General features: G+C 37.7%; 1 protein-coding gene across 2 annotated transcripts in view; it reads left to right on the top strand.

Annotated features, from left to right (window-relative positions):
* Window positions 1-19,288, top strand: part of FOCAD (focadhesin) — a 150,977-nt gene that overhangs the window by 13,934 nt on the left and 117,755 nt on the right. For both annotated transcript variants that reach the window (XM_087957633.1, XM_026680279.2), the window contains exons 5-11: window positions 561-665; window positions 3,196-3,297; window positions 4,187-4,391; window positions 6,396-6,602; window positions 9,144-9,231; window positions 12,863-13,062; window positions 14,476-14,733. In XM_087957633.1, coding sequence (XP_087813759.1) covers window positions 561-665; window positions 3,196-3,297; window positions 4,187-4,391; window positions 6,396-6,602; window positions 9,144-9,231; window positions 12,863-13,062; window positions 14,476-14,733 — 1,165 coding nt within the window. The remainder of the gene's footprint in view (window positions 1-560; window positions 666-3,195; window positions 3,298-4,186; window positions 4,392-6,395; window positions 6,603-9,143; window positions 9,232-12,862; window positions 13,063-14,475; window positions 14,734-19,288) is intronic.

The following is a 19,288-nucleotide window of genomic DNA, read 5'->3' as shown; positions in this document are numbered from 1 at the left end:
TAAAAGGAATATCAAAACAGCAAAAGGAAGAGAATGATCTGGATAATTTTGCTATATTGGATTGATAAAAAATGGCTTGTTAATATTTGAAGAGTTTTGTGATAAGGAGCAAAGAACCAATCAGGTTCAATGACATTACTTGAAGGGATTAAAGACTGAGATTGTTAGAATGAAAGGAAGGAATATAAAGTTGGTTTATTTGATCAAGGTTAAACTAAGTATGTTGTTAATGGTCTTTTTGGTGACATCAGGACTGACCCTTAAGGATCTCTAGTATATGTACATATGACCTGTTATATCTTCAAAGAGGATATTTTGAAAATTAAGGCTGTCTTCAGATAATGCCTACGAGATAATTTACTATGTAAAACTGGTCACCTAGCTATTGGAATCAGAGCAAATCAAATGAAAAAGTGGTATGTTGAATTATGTTTTGATCCTGCATTAATGACATAAGCTGAGAAGTCCTTTCAAACTAAAAAATGGGGACATCATGAAAATGTTTCTCTTTTTGTAGAAATCTGTTCATTGAACATGTATTTTTACTGTGCTCTTGATAGGAATGTCCAGGGCTTGATAAAAATAATTGTAAAGCTGTTACAGATGCAAGCCTTGAAGATATCAAAAAGTGAAGAACAGCACCAGCTTGACTTATATGCAATCAGGTATGCCTTAAATCAGTGAAATTTGGCATGTTGTTTTGAATGGTAACATGATTAACATTGCAAGTACCAAGGATTCTCATTATTTGCAGTAATGATTTTATAATGTCATTTTGAACACTAAATTAGTGAATACTAAAACTTTAGCTGAGAACATGTGTGTTGGGTAACCCAATTTTTCTCCATTCTGCATGTCCATAAATGATCACATGTTTCTTGAGATTAAGAGGGAGAGCCACAATCAAGGCAATGATCAGATAAATCTGAGTAAATAATAAATAATAATCAATAAATCAGATAAATCCAACGCAAGAATGGAATTTCAAAAAATATTTCAAGCTTAACCCTCCCTATGAAGGCAAAGGGACTGGGAGACACATTCAGATTTACAATATTGATGTCAGCACTTTGAAGTATAAAAGAGTCAAACTCTAACATTATGCATATTAAAACTACTTTTATTACAGGGTTGCAGTAATCAAATCTTGCAAGATTTCTCTTTATATGACTATTGTCTTGGCTGTGGTTTTTCCTCATGTTTCTCAAGTTTATCTTCACAACCTATTATATCACAAAAATGTCACAAATATTGTGACATTTTAATCAGTTACAAATACATTTTAATCAGTAGACAAATTTGAAAATATGAAATCTGCAAATAACAAGAATTCATTGCAGGTATGCAAATAAAAAAATTGCCTGAAATGCTGGTTGCTAAGAGTCCAATAAAATCTTCATTAGGCAACAACCACAAAAAGGTGGAACTAGGTTTAAGCCTAAAGAAAGTTGGAGAGTAATTTTGGTTTAGTGGTTAAGACACTGGGCTAGACAGCAAGGGACTGTGAGTTCAAGTCCCACCTTGGCCACTAAAACTAAATGAATGACCTTAGGTCAGTCACTCTCTCTTAGCTCACATCACTTCACTGGGTTGTTGTTGTCAGAAAATAGGAGGAGGAAGGGCATTGGTTATGTTCACCCCCTTGACTTATTTGTAAAAATAATAAAGGCTGTATATAAATAAAATAAAACTATTCAGCTAAACTTTTGGCTTAGTATTCTCTAGAAAGCAGCATATATTCAAGTAGACAGTTATGGAGGATGTGATGAAGAGGTAGAAATGTGGCTTGAGGTTAATAGACACATATTTACAATGAAAGAGTTTAAATCTCTAAAGCCAAAAACCTCCGACATTATAGACATAACTTAATGATTTGATCAAACCTATATCCATTAACAGTGAGAAAGCTCAGAGAATTTGTGAAATGCCAGACAATTTAAAGAGAGTAATTGATTTTGTTTTAAAAAGAGGCCAAAGGATTTGGGGAATGGACATTTGATACCAGAAAGATAAAACAACAAATCTATAAACACTTTGAATGCAACACAGTGATTACTGGAATTCATCATGGATTTGTTGAGAATGAGTCTTAACAGACTTCCTTCCTTCCCCCCTCCCTCCCTGTAGATCTGGAAAGTACTTTGAACCAGAGGTGGTATTCAGCAGGTTCTGACCAGTTCTGGAGAACCGGTAGTGAAAATTTTGAGTAGTTTGGAGAACCGGCAAATACCACCTCTGACTGGAGATTTTAAAGTATCCTTCCCCTGCCACGCCCATCAAGTCATGCCCACAGAACCAGTAGTAAAAATTTTTTGAATCCCACCACTGCTTTGAATGCAATGTTTCAGCAAATATTTTACAACTTAGCCTATACCTTTAATTAACAATTTAGTTTACACTATGTCTATTAGGTGGGTCAATAGCTACTAAAAACTTGAAAATTAACAATCACATGCATCAAATTATTAAGGTGTATTTAGTGGAGTGATATACAGTCAGGTTTTGGATTGTGGGTTCTTTAGAATTAAATAATAACTTGGATGGCAAGGTGAAAAGTAAAATTGCAAATGACATAAAATTGAATATCTCAGCTAACAGGCAACAAAACCAGGCCCAAAACTTGTCCAGAAAATTAGAATTAATTTTAACAGAGGCAGTTTCATATTTTTTCATTTGGGTGAGTGGGTGGGGTGGAATAAAGTCCTGAACAAGCTACATCCTGTATATCAGAAAATATGAAACATTACCCAGTATTTTTTTCTTGCATTATCACTTTTCTTGATAATGCCCTTTGAGCATCTGAAAAGAGATAGTAGTAAGAGTGCACAATACAGTATGTATAGCATGAAATTTTATGCATATATTCATATCAAAGAAGAAATATTCATTTATTCATTTATTTCCTAAAATTTATGCAACAGGAATATATTGTAGGAAAAGTTCTGGTATCACAATAAACATATTTTCATTAGAGTTATTATCACCATTCATGAAGGTCATTAAAGAGTTTACTAATGTATTGCATGTAAATACATTCTGTATCCATGAACATGTACTCCGATTAACAAAGCATATATCATGGGCAATTCTGTATATTATTAAAATACTGTATTTATGGTTGTGCTTATTTTTAGGATAATCATATTTGCAAGTTTTATTTTCAATGCATTTCTCCTCATTTTGGTTTTCTCTTAGAAACTCTCCTCACCCTCTAATTATTACACTTGAAAACAGACCTGATTGCTGGCCATTCCTTCTTCAACATATGACCATATTTTTCCAGCAATGTCCAAAAGGGTAGGAAAATAAAATAATTGCATAAGTAATTGATGACACAGTTGATCCCTAGGTTCTTATGTGAATTCAGGCTTTAACAATACAAGATTTTTGCTGCTGATTAATAGAATGGTAATAGTTACAATAGCTTAGCATTTTAGGTTTAAAACCCCATAGTGCTTTACAGTATTTCTGGGCAGTTTACAATGTAAGTTTTATTTGCATGTTGTCCCCAACAGTCTGGGTCATCATTTTACTGACCTTAGAAGAATGGAAAGCTGAGTCAACCTTGAGCCCTTTTCAGGATTGAACTCCAGGCTGTGGGCAGAATTTGCCTGCAGTACTGTACGTGAACTGTGCCACTAGTTCAGCAAAGTGTACTATTCTGCCAATAATCATGGTATCATATTAACATGTGGTGAAAATATCTCTTGTTTTTTCACTGTTTCACAAATTATATTAGATACTAGGCTGATGCATGTTTCGGGTAGCACATGAATTTCTGAAAACTTAGGCTTGATTGCTTGCTACGTTCCTTTATCCAGTATATACCCATGAACATACTAAGATATTGGATAAGGTCTTGCAGGTTGTACTGCAGTCTGCAGATTGTCACCTGTTTAGGCTCTCATTCTTTCTAATTTTTTCTATGATTAGGAATCAACAACTGCTGTGTATTCTAGAAAACATTTTAATTCAGGTCTTTCCAAGTAGCAGTGTTTTATTTGCTTTTCTTTGGTTGTATTTGTTAGTTTACATGTTTTAAACCTTGAGGGTATAGACATTAATTACAATTTTTGTATTTTTCCAGTTTTTTCTCTGACTTTTTATGGTATACCAAAAGAAGCAATCAATACATTGATTTGATAAATGTCTTGTGATGTCTTAAAATTATTTCTTATAATTTCAGGGCAGAACTTCTATGTGTCAATATCATGAGGCCATTTCTTAGGTACCTATATTGTGAACCTTACCAGTTGCGGGAACATGCAGAATTACGCATAAGCCTGCTTAGAGTCTTGCTTCAGCCATATGGACTTTTGAATAGAGAGGAACCCCCTGCCCTTGAATGCCATCTCCTTCAATTGTTTTGTGACCTAGTCCCGTATTATCAGGTAAAACTTCTCCAGTGCTAACCTCTCATTGCACATTATTTTATTTATTTACTTTCTATTTTTTTCTAAATTTCTTTAACATATGTACATATGCCAGTTAAAGATGCTGAGCTTGTCCGCTTGGGTTCGAGACCTGAGTGCCATATAACGGGGTGAGTCCTGTTACAGCTCCTGTTCACCTAGCAGTTAGGAAACATGCAAATGTGGGTAGATAAATAGGTACCGTTTCAATGGGAAGGTAACAGTGTTCCATGCGCCTTGGCCACGTGACCATGGAAGTAACTTTGGACAATGCTGGCTCCCTCGGCTAAGAAACAAGGATGAACACTCTGCTAGCAGACATGACTAGACAGGGGAAACCTTTACTTTTATGTCTATGGCCACCCATATACCAAACCTGGGATAGTGGATAAAAGAAAACAAAATGACAATCCATAGTGTAAAAATAGCAAATCTGAGGACCTTAAAAAATTCATTAATCACAGATGTACCATATCAGAGGATTTCTTTGGAGTGGGGTGGCATCATGGCTCTAGTACCTGGGGAACAGCCATGCCTTTATGGCTTTCCTTTCTGTAGTTAAAAAAGTTACATGGAAGGAGCATCATGGTTGCCTGTATCTCAAGTCTGTTCCATAAGACAGGCACCATGACTGAGAAAGATTCACCAAATGATCTTACTTTACTGAAAGGAGTTGGAGCCTGCCCACTCTGATTTGGTGGGATAGGCAGAAACTATTGGGGAGAGGCAGTCCTACAAGTATCTTGGCCCCTTCCATGTAGGACTTAAAAATAACCATCAAAACTTGAATTTCATCCGGAGCCCACTGCATCTTATGAAGAAACATGCAAATGTGGGTAGATAAATAGGTACCATTTCAATGGGAAGGTAACAGTGTTCCGTGCGCCTTGGCCACATGACCATGGAAGTAACTTTGGACAATAATTGGGTTTACAGATAGTCCTTGACTTATGATGACTGGTTGTTTAATAATTGTTCAAAGTTATAATAAACTAAAAAAATTATTTATGACCTGTCCTTGAAGTTTTGACTGCCACACACATCCATGATCACATGACTACACTTTGGGTGCCTGAAAACCGGCTTGTATTTACAACCAATTACAGTGTCTGTGGTTACATGATTGCTTTTTGTGACTTTTCTTGTTTTTTCTAGCTGGATTTGGACTTAGGACCATGTGATTTGCTTAGTGACCACAGTGACTTGCTTAACAACATTATAAAAACAGTTGCAGAATCACATCTGGTCATGTGGTAATTTGATTTACAGCAACTTACGATAAATTCTAGGCTCAGTTGTGGTCACAAGTCAAGGACTACCTGTGCTATGGAGCGCTCAGTACTGCTTGGCTCTTGAATTCTGGACATGCAGAAAATTCTAAATGCTCTTCAGCCGTGCAGAGCATGTTGCATTGATCCAAGTGACTGAGATATGAGTGACCATGACCATTCCTCCAGTTCTAGGAATGGATATAGTTAGTGCACAAGATGTGATCGGGCAAAGGTCCTCCTGGCAATGGCTGTCGCCTGCTTCTTGAACAGGAACTCTGAGTCTAAGGGAAACCTCAGATTGTACACTAACTCTGCCTGGAGGAGAGTTACCCCATTCAAAGACCACTGCATACAAGGGACCCTGAGGCTCATAGCCATTTGGTCATGTCAAGGTTGATGTAAAGTTGGTTTATCCCTATCCAGACCCACATGGATTCCAATCACTGGGAAAGCACTTTGACAATATTGCTTGGCAGCTGGGGATAGAGATGTACAACTAAGTATCATCAGTATAATATCAGGCACGTGTTTCTAGAATGCATATAGAGGTAGGATCTTAGATTACCTATTCCAGGTAAACTGACATTACTATGAACACAATATGTCTATGTATTGCTTTCCTCTATGCAAATTCTTCATTTATGTATATATCTATTAACACTTTATGCCTTTGCATGTATAATGTAATCTTGTTTTTCTTTTCTTTCCATAGGTAAAAGATGCTGTACAGATCACAGAAGCATTGCTTTTTCTGGAGGAATTATTTCGGAGTCTGCTGCGTTACCCTAGTTTTTGGAAGACACAATTATGTCATCTTTGTCTGCAGCTTCTGGTTTTCTGTGGGGTTAGCCTGCAGGCCACAGGGGAATGTTCATCCTTAATTGGCTTAATGGAAGAAAATGTTGAGCTTCTGAAAGAGGTAGGCTTTCTGGGGAATAAGATAACTTTTAAAGATGTATTCGTATCTAATTTGGGTAGTGGCCCTTAACTTTTGGCACTTAGTTGTAAGGCTTTTGTTAGTAAGGTGGACTGTAAACAGGCATCACAGGTATGTAAGGACACAAGAGTTGCTGAGAAGTATATTTATTGTAGAAAAACTAAGTCATTATATAAACTTTCCCAGCATCTATATACTACTAAACAGGGGTGGGATTCAATTTTTTAAACAACTGGTTCTGTGGGCATGGCTTAGTTGGTGGGCGTGGCTTGGTGGTCATGTTATTGGCTGGGCGTGGCCAACTCAATATCACATTGAGGCGCGCATCTCCTCGCCTGGCCTCTCATGACTGTGGAGATGCTGCAACAGTCATAAGTGTGAAAAATGGTCATAAGCCACTTTTTTCAGTGCCATTGTAACTTTGAATGGTCACTCCACGTGAGCAAAGTACCAGCAAAGGAGGGAAAGAAAACTCCAGAGAAGTTCTTGAGACAGGAAGTCTAGTCCTGCCAAGAATGTAATAAGGGTTAATGGAGAGGCAGTTTCTGTAAGCAACACCAGAATGTTTCCTTCCTGCCCCTCCGTGCACTTTGGCTGAGCTGTGTAGTACCACTCTTGTCCACCCTCATACACCTTTCCTAACCCATGCTGCTCACCCACACTTCCTTTCCTACCTGCAAAGTATCTCTAATGTATGTACTCCTTTCCTGACCCCCCACCCATCATCCAATGTGCCTTTGTTGACCTATGCAGCACTTCCTGTGCATCCCACACATCATTTCTTATTTACACTGCCCTCAGTAACTTTCAAGCTTCCCACAAGCAAAATAAATGGAGAAGCTAGCAGGAATTTGAGGGAGGAAGGAAAGAAGGTAGGTAGGTAGGTTGGTAGGTCGGAAGGAAGGAAGGATATCCAGTGCTTCCTGCTAGTTCCCACAAGGAAATTCAATGGGGAAGACTTTGGAAGCTGCTGCCCCTCCCACTGTTTTTTTTTTTTTCCTGCAGGTGGTCATACTATTTTTTTGTATAGATAAGAAAACATCTTCGAAAGAATGACCCAGTGAGGCATTGGTTGTATAGTAAGCTTTATTTGCAGGTAATCCTTGACTTAACAATACAATGGAGCCTGGAATTTTGGTCGTTGAGTGAAGCGATCATTAGCGAGTTGTCACACCATCAATGTGGCTGCTTCACTCAATAACTGCAATCCTGACATTCCTAATTGCAGTTGTTAAGTGGATGGATTTCTAGATAAGGAGTACGGATGGGGTTGAGGAAACCCTGGAGGTTCCACTCAAGAACTGAAAATACTCTGTGCCAAAATCCTAGCAGGTTTTTCAGCTTCTGAGGAAAAACACTCATGGTCTGCACCGGGCCTCCCAGGTCTTCCTCTATCTGCCTAAAGTACTCTGTGCTGATTACCTTATCACACTGCCACTCTGTTCTCTGCTTGAATTTTGGATTCCTCTCGTCTCTAGAGTCTGGCTGAAAGAGCTGCCTCCTGAAGGATGTCAGCTCTCCTTTGAGTTTGGAAAGGATCACCTTCTACTGGGTGGAGAAATGGAATTCAAATCATTAGGATCTGAGCTCTAGTTTTGCACTGCATGGGAGGATGTCAGTTTTTCTCTGCCTGCAGAATAAAACTTCTTCCATGGGTTGCTGAAACAGATCTCAAATCATCAGGATCTGAGCTCTGTTTATCCACCATGCTGAAGGTGTTCAGTGTCCCTTGGTGGGCAGATCTTTCAGCTAGTCCTCAGAGACAAGAGAAAGTCCTTTTGGCTGGCAACGTCAGCTTGCAACTTTTTCCCATCTGTGTGATGATGCTAGGAAATAAATCTGGGTCTTACTATCTTTGTTCCTGTTGGAGTCATATACATTTTTTAGTAATGTAGAGAATTACAAGATTCTCTAGTTTACAAGTCAAGGATTCATTATTTGTAAAAGCTGACTTTCAAAGAACATTAGCCTTTTTGACAAGTAAGCACTTATGCGTAAAGATTACTCTAACCTTATTATAAGATGGAACAGTATAAATCAGCTATGCTATTATATATACCTATTACCTACTCTGAACATAGACCTTTTGGCTCTGTTTTTTCTTGTGTAATGAGGATCAAAGAAAGCTGTTGTTGCAGTCCCAAGACCAGAGAAGGGAAATCTGGCTGGCGTTTTTCATGTATATATACACTTATTCAAGCAATATGTTTAAACACCAGTTAGTATTCATTAACTCTCTTGAGAGGAGCCAGAGTCAGTCACTGGCTCTTATGTTATGACACTGTTGTCTGTTGCTGAGGAAATGGAACATGGGAAGTAGCTATGTTACCAACACCAAGTAAAGTCAGAAGGAACTTAAGAGTTATTTATTTTACATATTAAGGCTGAAGAAATATGCTTCATTTTATTAGTTTAAAAAAACCAAGAGTGTAAAATTTGCTTAGGGTATTTATTTCCATAGGCTGTGTTGTATGTTATGCTTGGAAAGAAAATCAGACTTGATTGTGTATCTTGGTTCTTCAGGGTTTTCCATTTCAGATGACCATCATTGGATTAGGTGTGCTTCTGCTGCAGATTCCAGCTAGTCAGCAAAAGCCTATTTTAAATCTAGGTAAGACTTCATCGTAAAATTGCAATAATTCCCTAAAAAATTGCTTGCTTTATTTAGGAAGTATCGGATGGGATTCAAATTTTTTAACAACCAGTTCTATGGATGTGACTTGGTGATCATGTGACTGGGTGGGCGTGGCTAGGTGGTCATGTGACTGGGTGAGCGTGGCCAACTTGACATCACTCACATCGAGGGGCGCTTCTCCTCTCCTGGCCTCTCGTAACCATGGGAATGCTGCAACGGTTGTAAGTGTGAAAAACAGTCATAAGTCACTTTTTTCAGTGCCACTGTAACTTTGAATGGTCACTAAATGAACTGTTGTAAGTCAAGGGTTACCTGTACAAAAATACAAAAAGCTTCTTTGCTTGCAAAAAGCTGCCCTAAATACCAATCATTAGATTAAAAATACCTGCAAGCTGGAGTTACAAATCAGGCAGGGTGCCAGAGCATCTTGAGGATTTAAAATAGTTAAAATGCAATGATAACTATCAGCAGCCAACTCTTGCTTATAAAGTGAAACCCTTTAGCAGAGAGGTCATTTAACCTCTCCAGAAAGAGCACACCTAGGAAAAGCAATCCTTAGATCCATTTGCACCACTTGAAGATACCACTTAAAGATACTGGTCTCATTCACCTCACAAGATATCCTAAGGAAATCATCCAGATTTAAGGAAAGGTCACATGCTCCCCAGAAAGGCAGTAAAAAAATCAGTGCCAAACTTGCATCCTGCCTCTTGGAAGTACACCCCAAAAGGACAGTGCCAGGAACCACTAAAGCATTGAAGGAAGACCCCCTCCCCAGATAGAAAAAGAAACCATGAGGCAGGAAAAAATTCAAACACAATGCAAATAGTTAAATCACAACAGTCGCTGTTGCTTTTTAAACCAATTACCAGAACAAATAGACCCAGGAACTAGTCAGATTTCTCAACCCAGTTTCTTTCCAGGAACAGAGATTAACTTTTTTCTTTCCAAACAAAGCTGAATAGAGAAAATTATCCCATCAATAAACACAGGATTAAACGTCACCAAGGACAGAATTGAACTTCACCAAAAACCAATTTTAGACCAAAATTCAGAAAGGATATGTAAACTCACGTTTGAATGTCAATCTTTCTAGCTAGCCAAGAAGCCTTGGTGAATGTCACTCATCTTGGTTCCTTGTCATTAAAAGCTTCTTTCTGGCAGCTTTGCTTCATTATTCAATTATTTCTTCAAAGTACTGATTCCAGCTGGAAGAACTCCAACAGGATAGTATTTCCTCCCAACAGCAGTTTAAAAAGGTTAAAACAATCTTTCCCCTTTAAGAAAGTACCAGCAAAGAAAAAAAAACTCTGGAGACAAGAAATCTAGATGTACTCCCAAGAATGTAATAAGGGTTAACAGAGAGACAGTTTCTGTAAACAGGGCAATAAAGATTATGCTAGAAACAACACCAGAATGTTTCCTTCCTGCCTTCCTTACAGGATTAGCCGTGTAAAGTGGAAAAAAGCAAGAGATTTCTTCAAACAACCGGTTCTCCAAACTGCTTAGAAAGTTAACAACAGGTTCTAGCAAATAGGTGAGAACCGGTAGAATCGCACCCCTGGGAAGTATTACTTTGTTGCTCTTGTTGGTAACTATAGTAGATTGAATTTGTTGCCCATAAAGATTAGTAGGAGATTATATACCATAAATATATATTTGTTTAGCTATTTTTATGCCCAGAATGTCCTTCAGTTACTTGAGAAAAGGTCAGTGATTTAAATATCAAATTAAGTAAGAGGAAATACAGAACATTACTCACGAGTTCCATGAAATACTTAGATGAGAAACTAATTTCATTTACAATAATCCTAATCAAAATTAGAATAAAATATCCATTTAATGACAAAAATGCATTTGTCATATTTATCAGCCAAAAAGTACTCCAGAAATTTCTTCTGTATCATCTCAAGACTTTTCCAGTTAGGCATCATGCTGATTTAATTTTTCTAATGTATATTTAAGGTACCAATTAGTAATACAATATTATTCAAGGGTTTTCATCCATTGATGAAACCAGATTGTGAAGGGTGGACAATCAGTTTAATAATTTATGTAATCCACATACCAGAGTCACTGTCAACATTTTTCCATTAGTATTTAATAAAATCACAATGAACATTTAATAAAATACAAATAAAGACTGTCAAAGAAGTAAAAGAAAAAAAAGAGAAATCTGAAAAAATAAAATATTAATAGATTTCCAGATAAGATGTACTGAAATAGAATATGGGGACTTTCCCTCTTCCCAACTGTTGGTCCCAATCCAAAGTGCTTCATCTCTCTCTAAAAATGTGGAAAGAAAAACACTGAGCATTAAAAAAGCTGCTACTACATTTCTTCAAATGATCTCAACACAATAAACTTCTCTGGATCTTCTGTGACAAATTGCTGGAAAAAGGAAAAAAAAGAATTAATTTCTTTTTGATTTGCTGCCCAGTGGGCTTTCTGAATAACATCTGCTTCTGAACTGTTTGTGGAGTCAGATCTGAAAAAATCATTATATCCTTTGTATTTTATTCCAAAAATCCCACTAGCTAAGATAAATGCTGGATGTGATCCCATAGTGTATATCTTACAAATTTCATAGCAGTAGGACAGTAAGCATCTCAACATAGTTTTCCCCCCTCTTAGTTTCTTTATTTTACTCTTGTGGATCAGGAATAAATTTAGAAGAAGCTAAAGCTTTCTGCTGTTCTACATCTCACTCAAGAAGCTTCTTTCCCTGGAAAGAATGGTCCAATTCTTATTTATTATATTTTTTGTGGTTATCTTACAGGTACTAGGTGTTGATAAATGATGCAAGACAAAGGTTTTTCCACTTAACAATGAGAACTACAGTATTTACTAAACACAGTGAAAATATGCTGAAATACTAGTTCGTCCTTGAGAGGTCTTTGATGCTCTCTGAGTTTGGTTGTTTTCTTGCAGATGTTTCATTACCCAAACTAGATAACATCATCAGTGTGCGCTGATGTTGTTATCTAGTTTGGGTAATGAAGAAAACTACCAATGAAGAAACTTAATGAAGAAAACAAGAAAATATCCAACTTCAGAGAGCACAAAAAACTCAGCATTTCAGCTCTGAGGTTTCTTGGTCCCTTGTCCTTGGAAGGTATCAAAGTTATAAACTCAGTTTGTCACCATTCAACCCAGGAATTTCATATTCCTATTTCTACATTGATTCCATGGTAAATTTACATGTAGTATTGTGGGAGTTGAGATTCTCTAAATGAGACAGAATTATAAAATTATCTCAGATTAAAGGGTATTTGTCTACTGAAGGAACTTTGAGTGTAAATGTGAATGCAGCCACTTTATAATGACTCCCTAGGACAAGGGTCTCCAACCTTGGCAAGTTTAAGACTTGTGGACTTCAACTCCCAGAATTCCTGAGCTAACATGACTGGAGGAGGAATTCTGGGAGTTAAAGTCCACAAGTCTTAAAGTTGTCAAGTTTGAAGACCCTAGGATGTTGATGCTGCATGTTATTGAATACCTTTCTATTCTAAAGGGAGATTGTATCTGTATTCTATTACTTTTCAGTATTGTATTAGATAGTTTTGAGTTTTAAAATTCTTAATACAAATGTTCTCTTGTTTTATAGCCATCAAGCTTCTGTCAGGTTTGGAAATAAAGATGACTCCAATGATGGCTGCCATCTTAGTGATGCCTGCATTGCAAATATTATCATCTACAGCTGTTCAGGACAACATGACTGAGGAGAATGATAGCACGACTAGGCAGCAATTAGCCATTAATCTTCTAGAGATTATACAGCAGGAAGAGCTGAAAGAGCAGCACTTGGTAAAGTTTTCATGCTTACTTTAAGTTTTCCAGCTGTGGGAAAATAATAGTTATATAATAATTCAAACTTTCAACTCTTTTTTTAAAATCAAACAATGTAAAATATTAAAATAGGTAATGAAGTATGGGGGAAGAATATTAGGAGAGAATAAATCAGATTGTGAAGGGGCAACATAAATAAGCACATGTGGTAATTGTTAGCTCATATTATATCATATCTTAAAGACATTGGATTGTCCTTTACCTAAGTAGAATCTTGGCTTGAGAAGGTCTTTTGGTTAATGTGTCAGGGCTGTTAAGTACCTAAAGCATGGGTACCTAATCTTTGGCTTGCCTGGCTTTATTGAGTGAAGAGGAATTATCTTGGGTCATACACAAAATATATAATAATGTATATAAATAATGTGTGTTTTAAATGCAGGATTTGAGGGGGGAAAGATGAGGCTTTTCAGTAGGTCGGGGAGGTCTTGAGTGGCCGGTTCCATCACTAAGCCCCCCATGGCCTTCCCCACTCTTAGATACCTCATGCACTTAACTTGCACATTTGTTAACAAATGTATGGGCAAAAGCAGGGAGTAATCACGTTCAAGTTACATGGTTCACTCCTATGAATTCTCGAGTTATGAATGTAATTGGCAAGCCCCATTACATTTATAACTCAAGGATTACCTGTAATTCATACAAAATGGGGGAGTTAATTGGCAAGTAGAATTAATGAGTCCCAAATAAAACCAAGTCCATCTGGGGCTAAATCAGATTTCCTCTGGGTTAGTCCAGCACTTCATCTGATTGGGTTGGAGAGCTTCCAAAACATGTCCTCCTCCTCATATTAAGCCTATATTGATATAATCATGTATGATATGCCTTAAGAGCCAGAAATGTTTAGGTCCACTTGGAGTGGCAATGGAGTACTGCTTTGAAGAACCTCCTTAAAGAGGAAGCAAGAATCCCTTTGTATGTTAAGAAGCTCCAGCTAATTTTAGCATGCCAATAATTCATAATTATTTGGGGCTTTAAGCGTGCTCTTTAGTAACAGAACTCTAGCACTTCCTTTATAGTGATTGACATTTGGGAAGTTTAAGAGGGTACGTAATATAAGTATAATGGTAAGTTTAGTTTAAAAGAGGAAGCCACAATTGACAACAGTGATGTTGGTGACTTATTTGAATGAAAAAAACTCTTCAACAGCAATAAGATAATGTAATTGTTCTTTGCAGCTTTCCCCAACCTGGGACTGTTCAGATGTGCCAGTCCAATATTTCCACAATTCCTAGTCAGTATTTTCCTTGTCCACACAGGCTGCAAGTTATGGGAATCATGGTTTTAATATATATTTGAAAGTTGAATAAAATATTCATCTTTGGCATCATGAAGGAAAGCATTGTTATAATAGGCCTTTTTCATTTCCCACAGGTCTCTTGGGAGCACTTCTTCCCCATAAATAGTACCTATGGTTCATTGCATGTCACTTGGCAACTCCTTTGGCTTCTGAGAGACAAGACCTCCATGCTTGACTGGTTGTCTTCTGTAAAATCAATGCTTCCTATTGCAACACAAGTTTCTGTCCATGTTGTTCTCTTGGTAGCTCATCTCCTCATTCAAGAGAATGGGGATAATCTTCATAGTGTGCTGGATGCAACCATAGAAATGGCAAAGGTGGATTCATCACAGGTAAGATTGATTTTTGATAAAAGGCCTATATCTAATATCCAAATGACCTCTCAAAATCAGTCTGAGCCTCTTACCTCTATAGCTTTTGGCTTTTTGCATATCACCTTTTTGTTATATGTTCTTCCCAGCTCCTCTTATAACAAAAGTAGCAGATGATCAGATGTGAAGTTAGTGATTATTAATTTCATCTACGGAGGCTCTTGTGTGTGAAACCTTAACAGGCTAATCTACACATATATGAAAATACTCATGGACTTTTCTATTTTCTATTAACCTTGGATATATTGGAAGCATTAAATAGGTTGATATAATGTTAAAATACAAAGAGAGCTGAACCATTGAATTATGAGAAATAAGCTTTGCAAGAATAAAGAATGCAATTCATTAATAACTATGAAGCATTCAGTAATTGTATTCTATTAATGTTAAACACTTTAGGGTGCATTCAAACACTATATTTCTTTCTCACTGTAAAATTATTAAACATGCAGAACTATTAAATGGCTGTTTAAGTATCATAAAGTCCGAAGAATTGCAAAGGTTAACAATAAAATAGTGAGAGAAAATCTTATGTTGTAGATGCACAACAGCTGATCCACTGTATTCCATTTGGTTGGCTGTCTTTTTTTTTTTTTTTTAAAAAAAACATGCATTCAAAATGCAAAAAAAACATTTAATGATAAGAGAGGAATTCTGCTTTACAGTTTGCAGCTCTCTGCGGGAACAGCTGTCTGTGGATGGTTTTTGTTCAGGATGCTTTTATCATATTAATTCAGAACAGATAAATGGGAACTACTTTACACAAAATGGGGAGCTTGGGAATTTCTTTTCAACCTCAAATGGCCTGAATTGTCTTTGTTCAAGATTTTCTGCTGATTGTTTTTTTTTTAGTATAGAATAGAGAAACGGAAGAAGGTTAGAACCACAGAGGCTGTTGCCAATGGCAGTCAGCTGTAAATTATTTGCATAGTTATGGATGTGGATACGGGTTAACCCTAGATCAACCACATTGAGTGCTAGAAAAAAGCATTTTTAGACTTTTGGGTATTTGGCTTGTTGGGAGGTTTACGGTTAAGTTTATTATTAGCAGAAGATGCTTGGCTTTTGTGTAGTTTTCTTTTAGATGTGTGTCACAATATGTTTTAGTACATTGGAAAATGGCTATGATAAATCAATATTATAGCAGACTAACTTGTTTAGAGTTTATGTGCTAAAATCATGAAGAAAGCTTAAGACAGATATAACATTTTTGAAAGAAGCATTATACTTTGCAAAACTGATCAAATAAACATGAAATATAAGTAACAAAAATATTTCAAGCAAATTTTTGCAATATGATAGCTATCTATTTTGCTATAAATTATTTACATTTGGAATTGAGATATTTTGCTTAAATCTCTACAATTTAATTTTCATCTATGGGATCAAATTGCAGAGGCCTGTTCTTTTTTGATGTTTGCATAATATTTTATAAATTAGGCATTCTAAATAGGAAAAATGTAATAGAAGATGTGAAAAACATTAATCTTAATTTATCATTTACTATTTAAGATTGTTGTGAATGCTTCTAAGGCATTTTGATAGGACTTCAGAGATATGCGTGTGCTGCAACTGTGAAGTAGGAAAAGAGCAACTTCTCTTTTTGAGATTATTTATTTATTAAATTTATTATTATTTTATGCTGCCCGTCTCCTGTATAAGGTGACTCTGCTTATAGGTTATAAAATAAGTTAAAAATAATTAATGTACTGTGTTTCTCCAACAATACGGCTCCACCAATAGGAAGCCCCACCATGTTTTGCCCCCGTTGGTGGGGCCCATCGAGACCTCCCCCTCCCCCTTCTCTCTCCTTCTCCCCTTCTCCCTTGCCGGCGTTGCAGCCTCGCCGCAGGCTCCTCCTGCAACCGGGCCCTGCCCCCCCCCCCAGGTAAAGCGTATTTTACAAACCTCCTGCCGGAGCCACCGGGGGGCTCGGGCCTCTCTATCCCGGTCCCTTCACCAGTGGCTCTTCCACCTCAAAGAAAGGCCAGGCGGGCTGTGCGAGCAACACAGCGGGTCTGAGCCGCCGCGGGAACCCCACTCCCTTACCCAGGCGAGGTTGCGCCCGCCCTTTCTGCCTTTGGGCTGCCCTCCCCCCCCTTTGCGGGCTCGGAACCCGCCATTCAAATGTTTAAACTGCACGGTCCTATCCCCCCCCCCCCCCCCCCCCCCCACCCCACAAAAAAGATTATGATGGAACCAAAACCAAGAGATGGAGAAAAATGGGATGAGGTCTCCTTATTCTGTCAGCCTCCTCCTCAGGGTCCCAGGCCAAAACAGTGAGAACAGTTCTTACCCCCAGTGGTAGAAGTTCCACAGTGATGGGGTCACAGCGGGAAAGGCTCTTCTTCCACCCACCTGCTGAAATTCCTTAGCAGATGCTATCCAGAGCAGGCCTCTACTGTGATGTGAATGGTGCAGTCTAGTCCCATTGGGGAGAGATGGCTCCTCAGGTACCTAAATATTCTTTTGGATCGAAAAATAATACCTGTGAGTTAATGAGTACCTCTGAATCTCCTCAAATATTAACAGTGCCTTGTTTAAGCTCTCTTTGGATCCTGTTCTATTATGTGGATAATAGCTATAGATCAGGAGTGTCAAACTCAAAGCCCGCGGGCCAGATCTGGCCTACAGAGTGCTTAGATCTTGCCTGCAAGGCCGCCCTGGAAACAGGCAAAGGATCGACTTGCAGTGCCTCTGCCAGTGAAAATGGAGTTTAGCCCTCCTGAACTCCGTTTTTGGCTGCAATGGCCGCCTGCAACCCTCTGCCAAACTCTGGCACAGTGCTCAGGCCACGCCCCCTTCCCCCAAGGTCAAACACCATCCTGAAGTGGCCCTCAATGAAATCGAGTTTGACATCCCTGCTGTAGATAATTGGCTTTTTATTTTGGTTAAAAATTCAAGTGCTTTCTTCCAAACACAGGTAATCTTCATTTAACAACCACTTGTTCCATGAGTATTTGAAGTTATAACAAGAATGAACAAGTGGGACTTACAACTAGTCTTTGTAGTTGTGGCAGTCACAGCGTTCCCACAGTCATATGTTCATGATTTAGGCGACCAACTTGCAATTATGTTGCAGCATCCCACGGTTATGTGACTGCTTCATGGCCAGTTTCCAGTAGGCATGTCAGTGAAGAAGCTGAGTAGAAAGCTACAAATGGTAACCATGTCCCATTGCATTTAACTAAAGAGGGTTTGCTTAATGATGGCAACCAGAAGTCCTGGAAATTCTAATTTGGTGCAGTCATGTGATATCACATTTTATAACTCAGTTGCTTAGTGACAGAGTTGCTGGTCCCAATTATATTAAGGAGGGACTTGCTGTAATTTGCAATCTATAACTCTTAGTGCTTTCATTTCCAGTAGCTTATGTAAAAGCAACTGTACAGCTAGCAATATAATGCAGTTCTCAAAATTTGCCTTTTAAAACCTTTCCATCAACCAACTCTCTCCATCAGAAATTACGTTTTGACAGTTTTCTGCTTCTTGGCACAAAAGTATCTTGAACATGTTGTATCAAAGGTCACATAAACATATTTCATTATATTTATGTACGGAGCACTCTTTTATTTTTACAGTCAGTGTCTGATGTTTACACCAGTTCAAACTCTTGCAGTCAGAGGAGAGGAATGTGACTTTTAATTTCATAGTGTCATCATGTAGACAATGTTTTTCTTTCTAAAGAACAATACCTTGCTGAATGCTTGCTAATTGACTTATCCGAATGGATTTTAAAAGAGACATATTGTTCCATAAGCTTTCTATTGACCAATTGTAGTTGCTTTAGCTTGTAGCTACAGTAGCCTTTGTAGCTTACAGTACTACATGTCTGTGTTGACTAATAAGTGACCCCTAATTATCCAGTAATTATCCAGGCTTATCCAGTACTACTTAATATTTAAAAAGAAAGAAGTAGGAAAGTTGTAGTTTATCCTACTTTTCCTTGATCCTTTTTTTTCAGGAATTCCGTTTAGCTCAATATACCAGGGACAGCTGATAAGATCAAAGAGAGGAATAGGCATATAAAGCTGCCATTTCTTAACTTGCACAGTATCTGGTCATTTAAAGGCATAAGTTCTTCAAATGAGACATTCGTTTGGCTCAGCACACAAGTTGATTGTTACATTATGACTAAATAGAGAAATGCAATGATCCCCCTCTTTAGAAAGAATCTAAATTGGCTCCTGCAGGTATTCCAGCGTTTATTTTTAGAGAAAAATAAAACTACTTTTAAAAAAGGCAGTGCAAAACAAATACTCTTTGGCAGTTTTTTTTTATTTTGTTTTGTTTTCTTAAATTCTGTTGAAGAGATCAATTGGTAAGCCTGTGCTATTCATCTAAGATCATAAAGAATCTGCTATGGGCTGAGATATGTAGCTCTGCTTGCCACATGAATGCTGTATATGCTTATAGGGACATCTGTCACTGATTTCTTTTGAGGTCATTTGCATACTGTGCAAAATAGCCAATATGGGCCTTAATACAATTGCAGTCTGATACAAGGTTGAGCAAA

This window comes from Notechis scutatus, chromosome 2, assembly GCF_049901735.1.
Source record: "Notechis scutatus isolate UNSWTSFEM ecotype Mainland chromosome 2, rNotScu1.2, whole genome shotgun sequence".
In the NCBI taxonomy this organism is placed as follows: domain Eukaryota; kingdom Metazoa; phylum Chordata; class Lepidosauria; order Squamata; family Elapidae; genus Notechis; species Notechis scutatus.
Note: the sequence above shows the minus strand (reverse complement) of the source record. Positions and strands in the feature narration are given on the sequence as shown.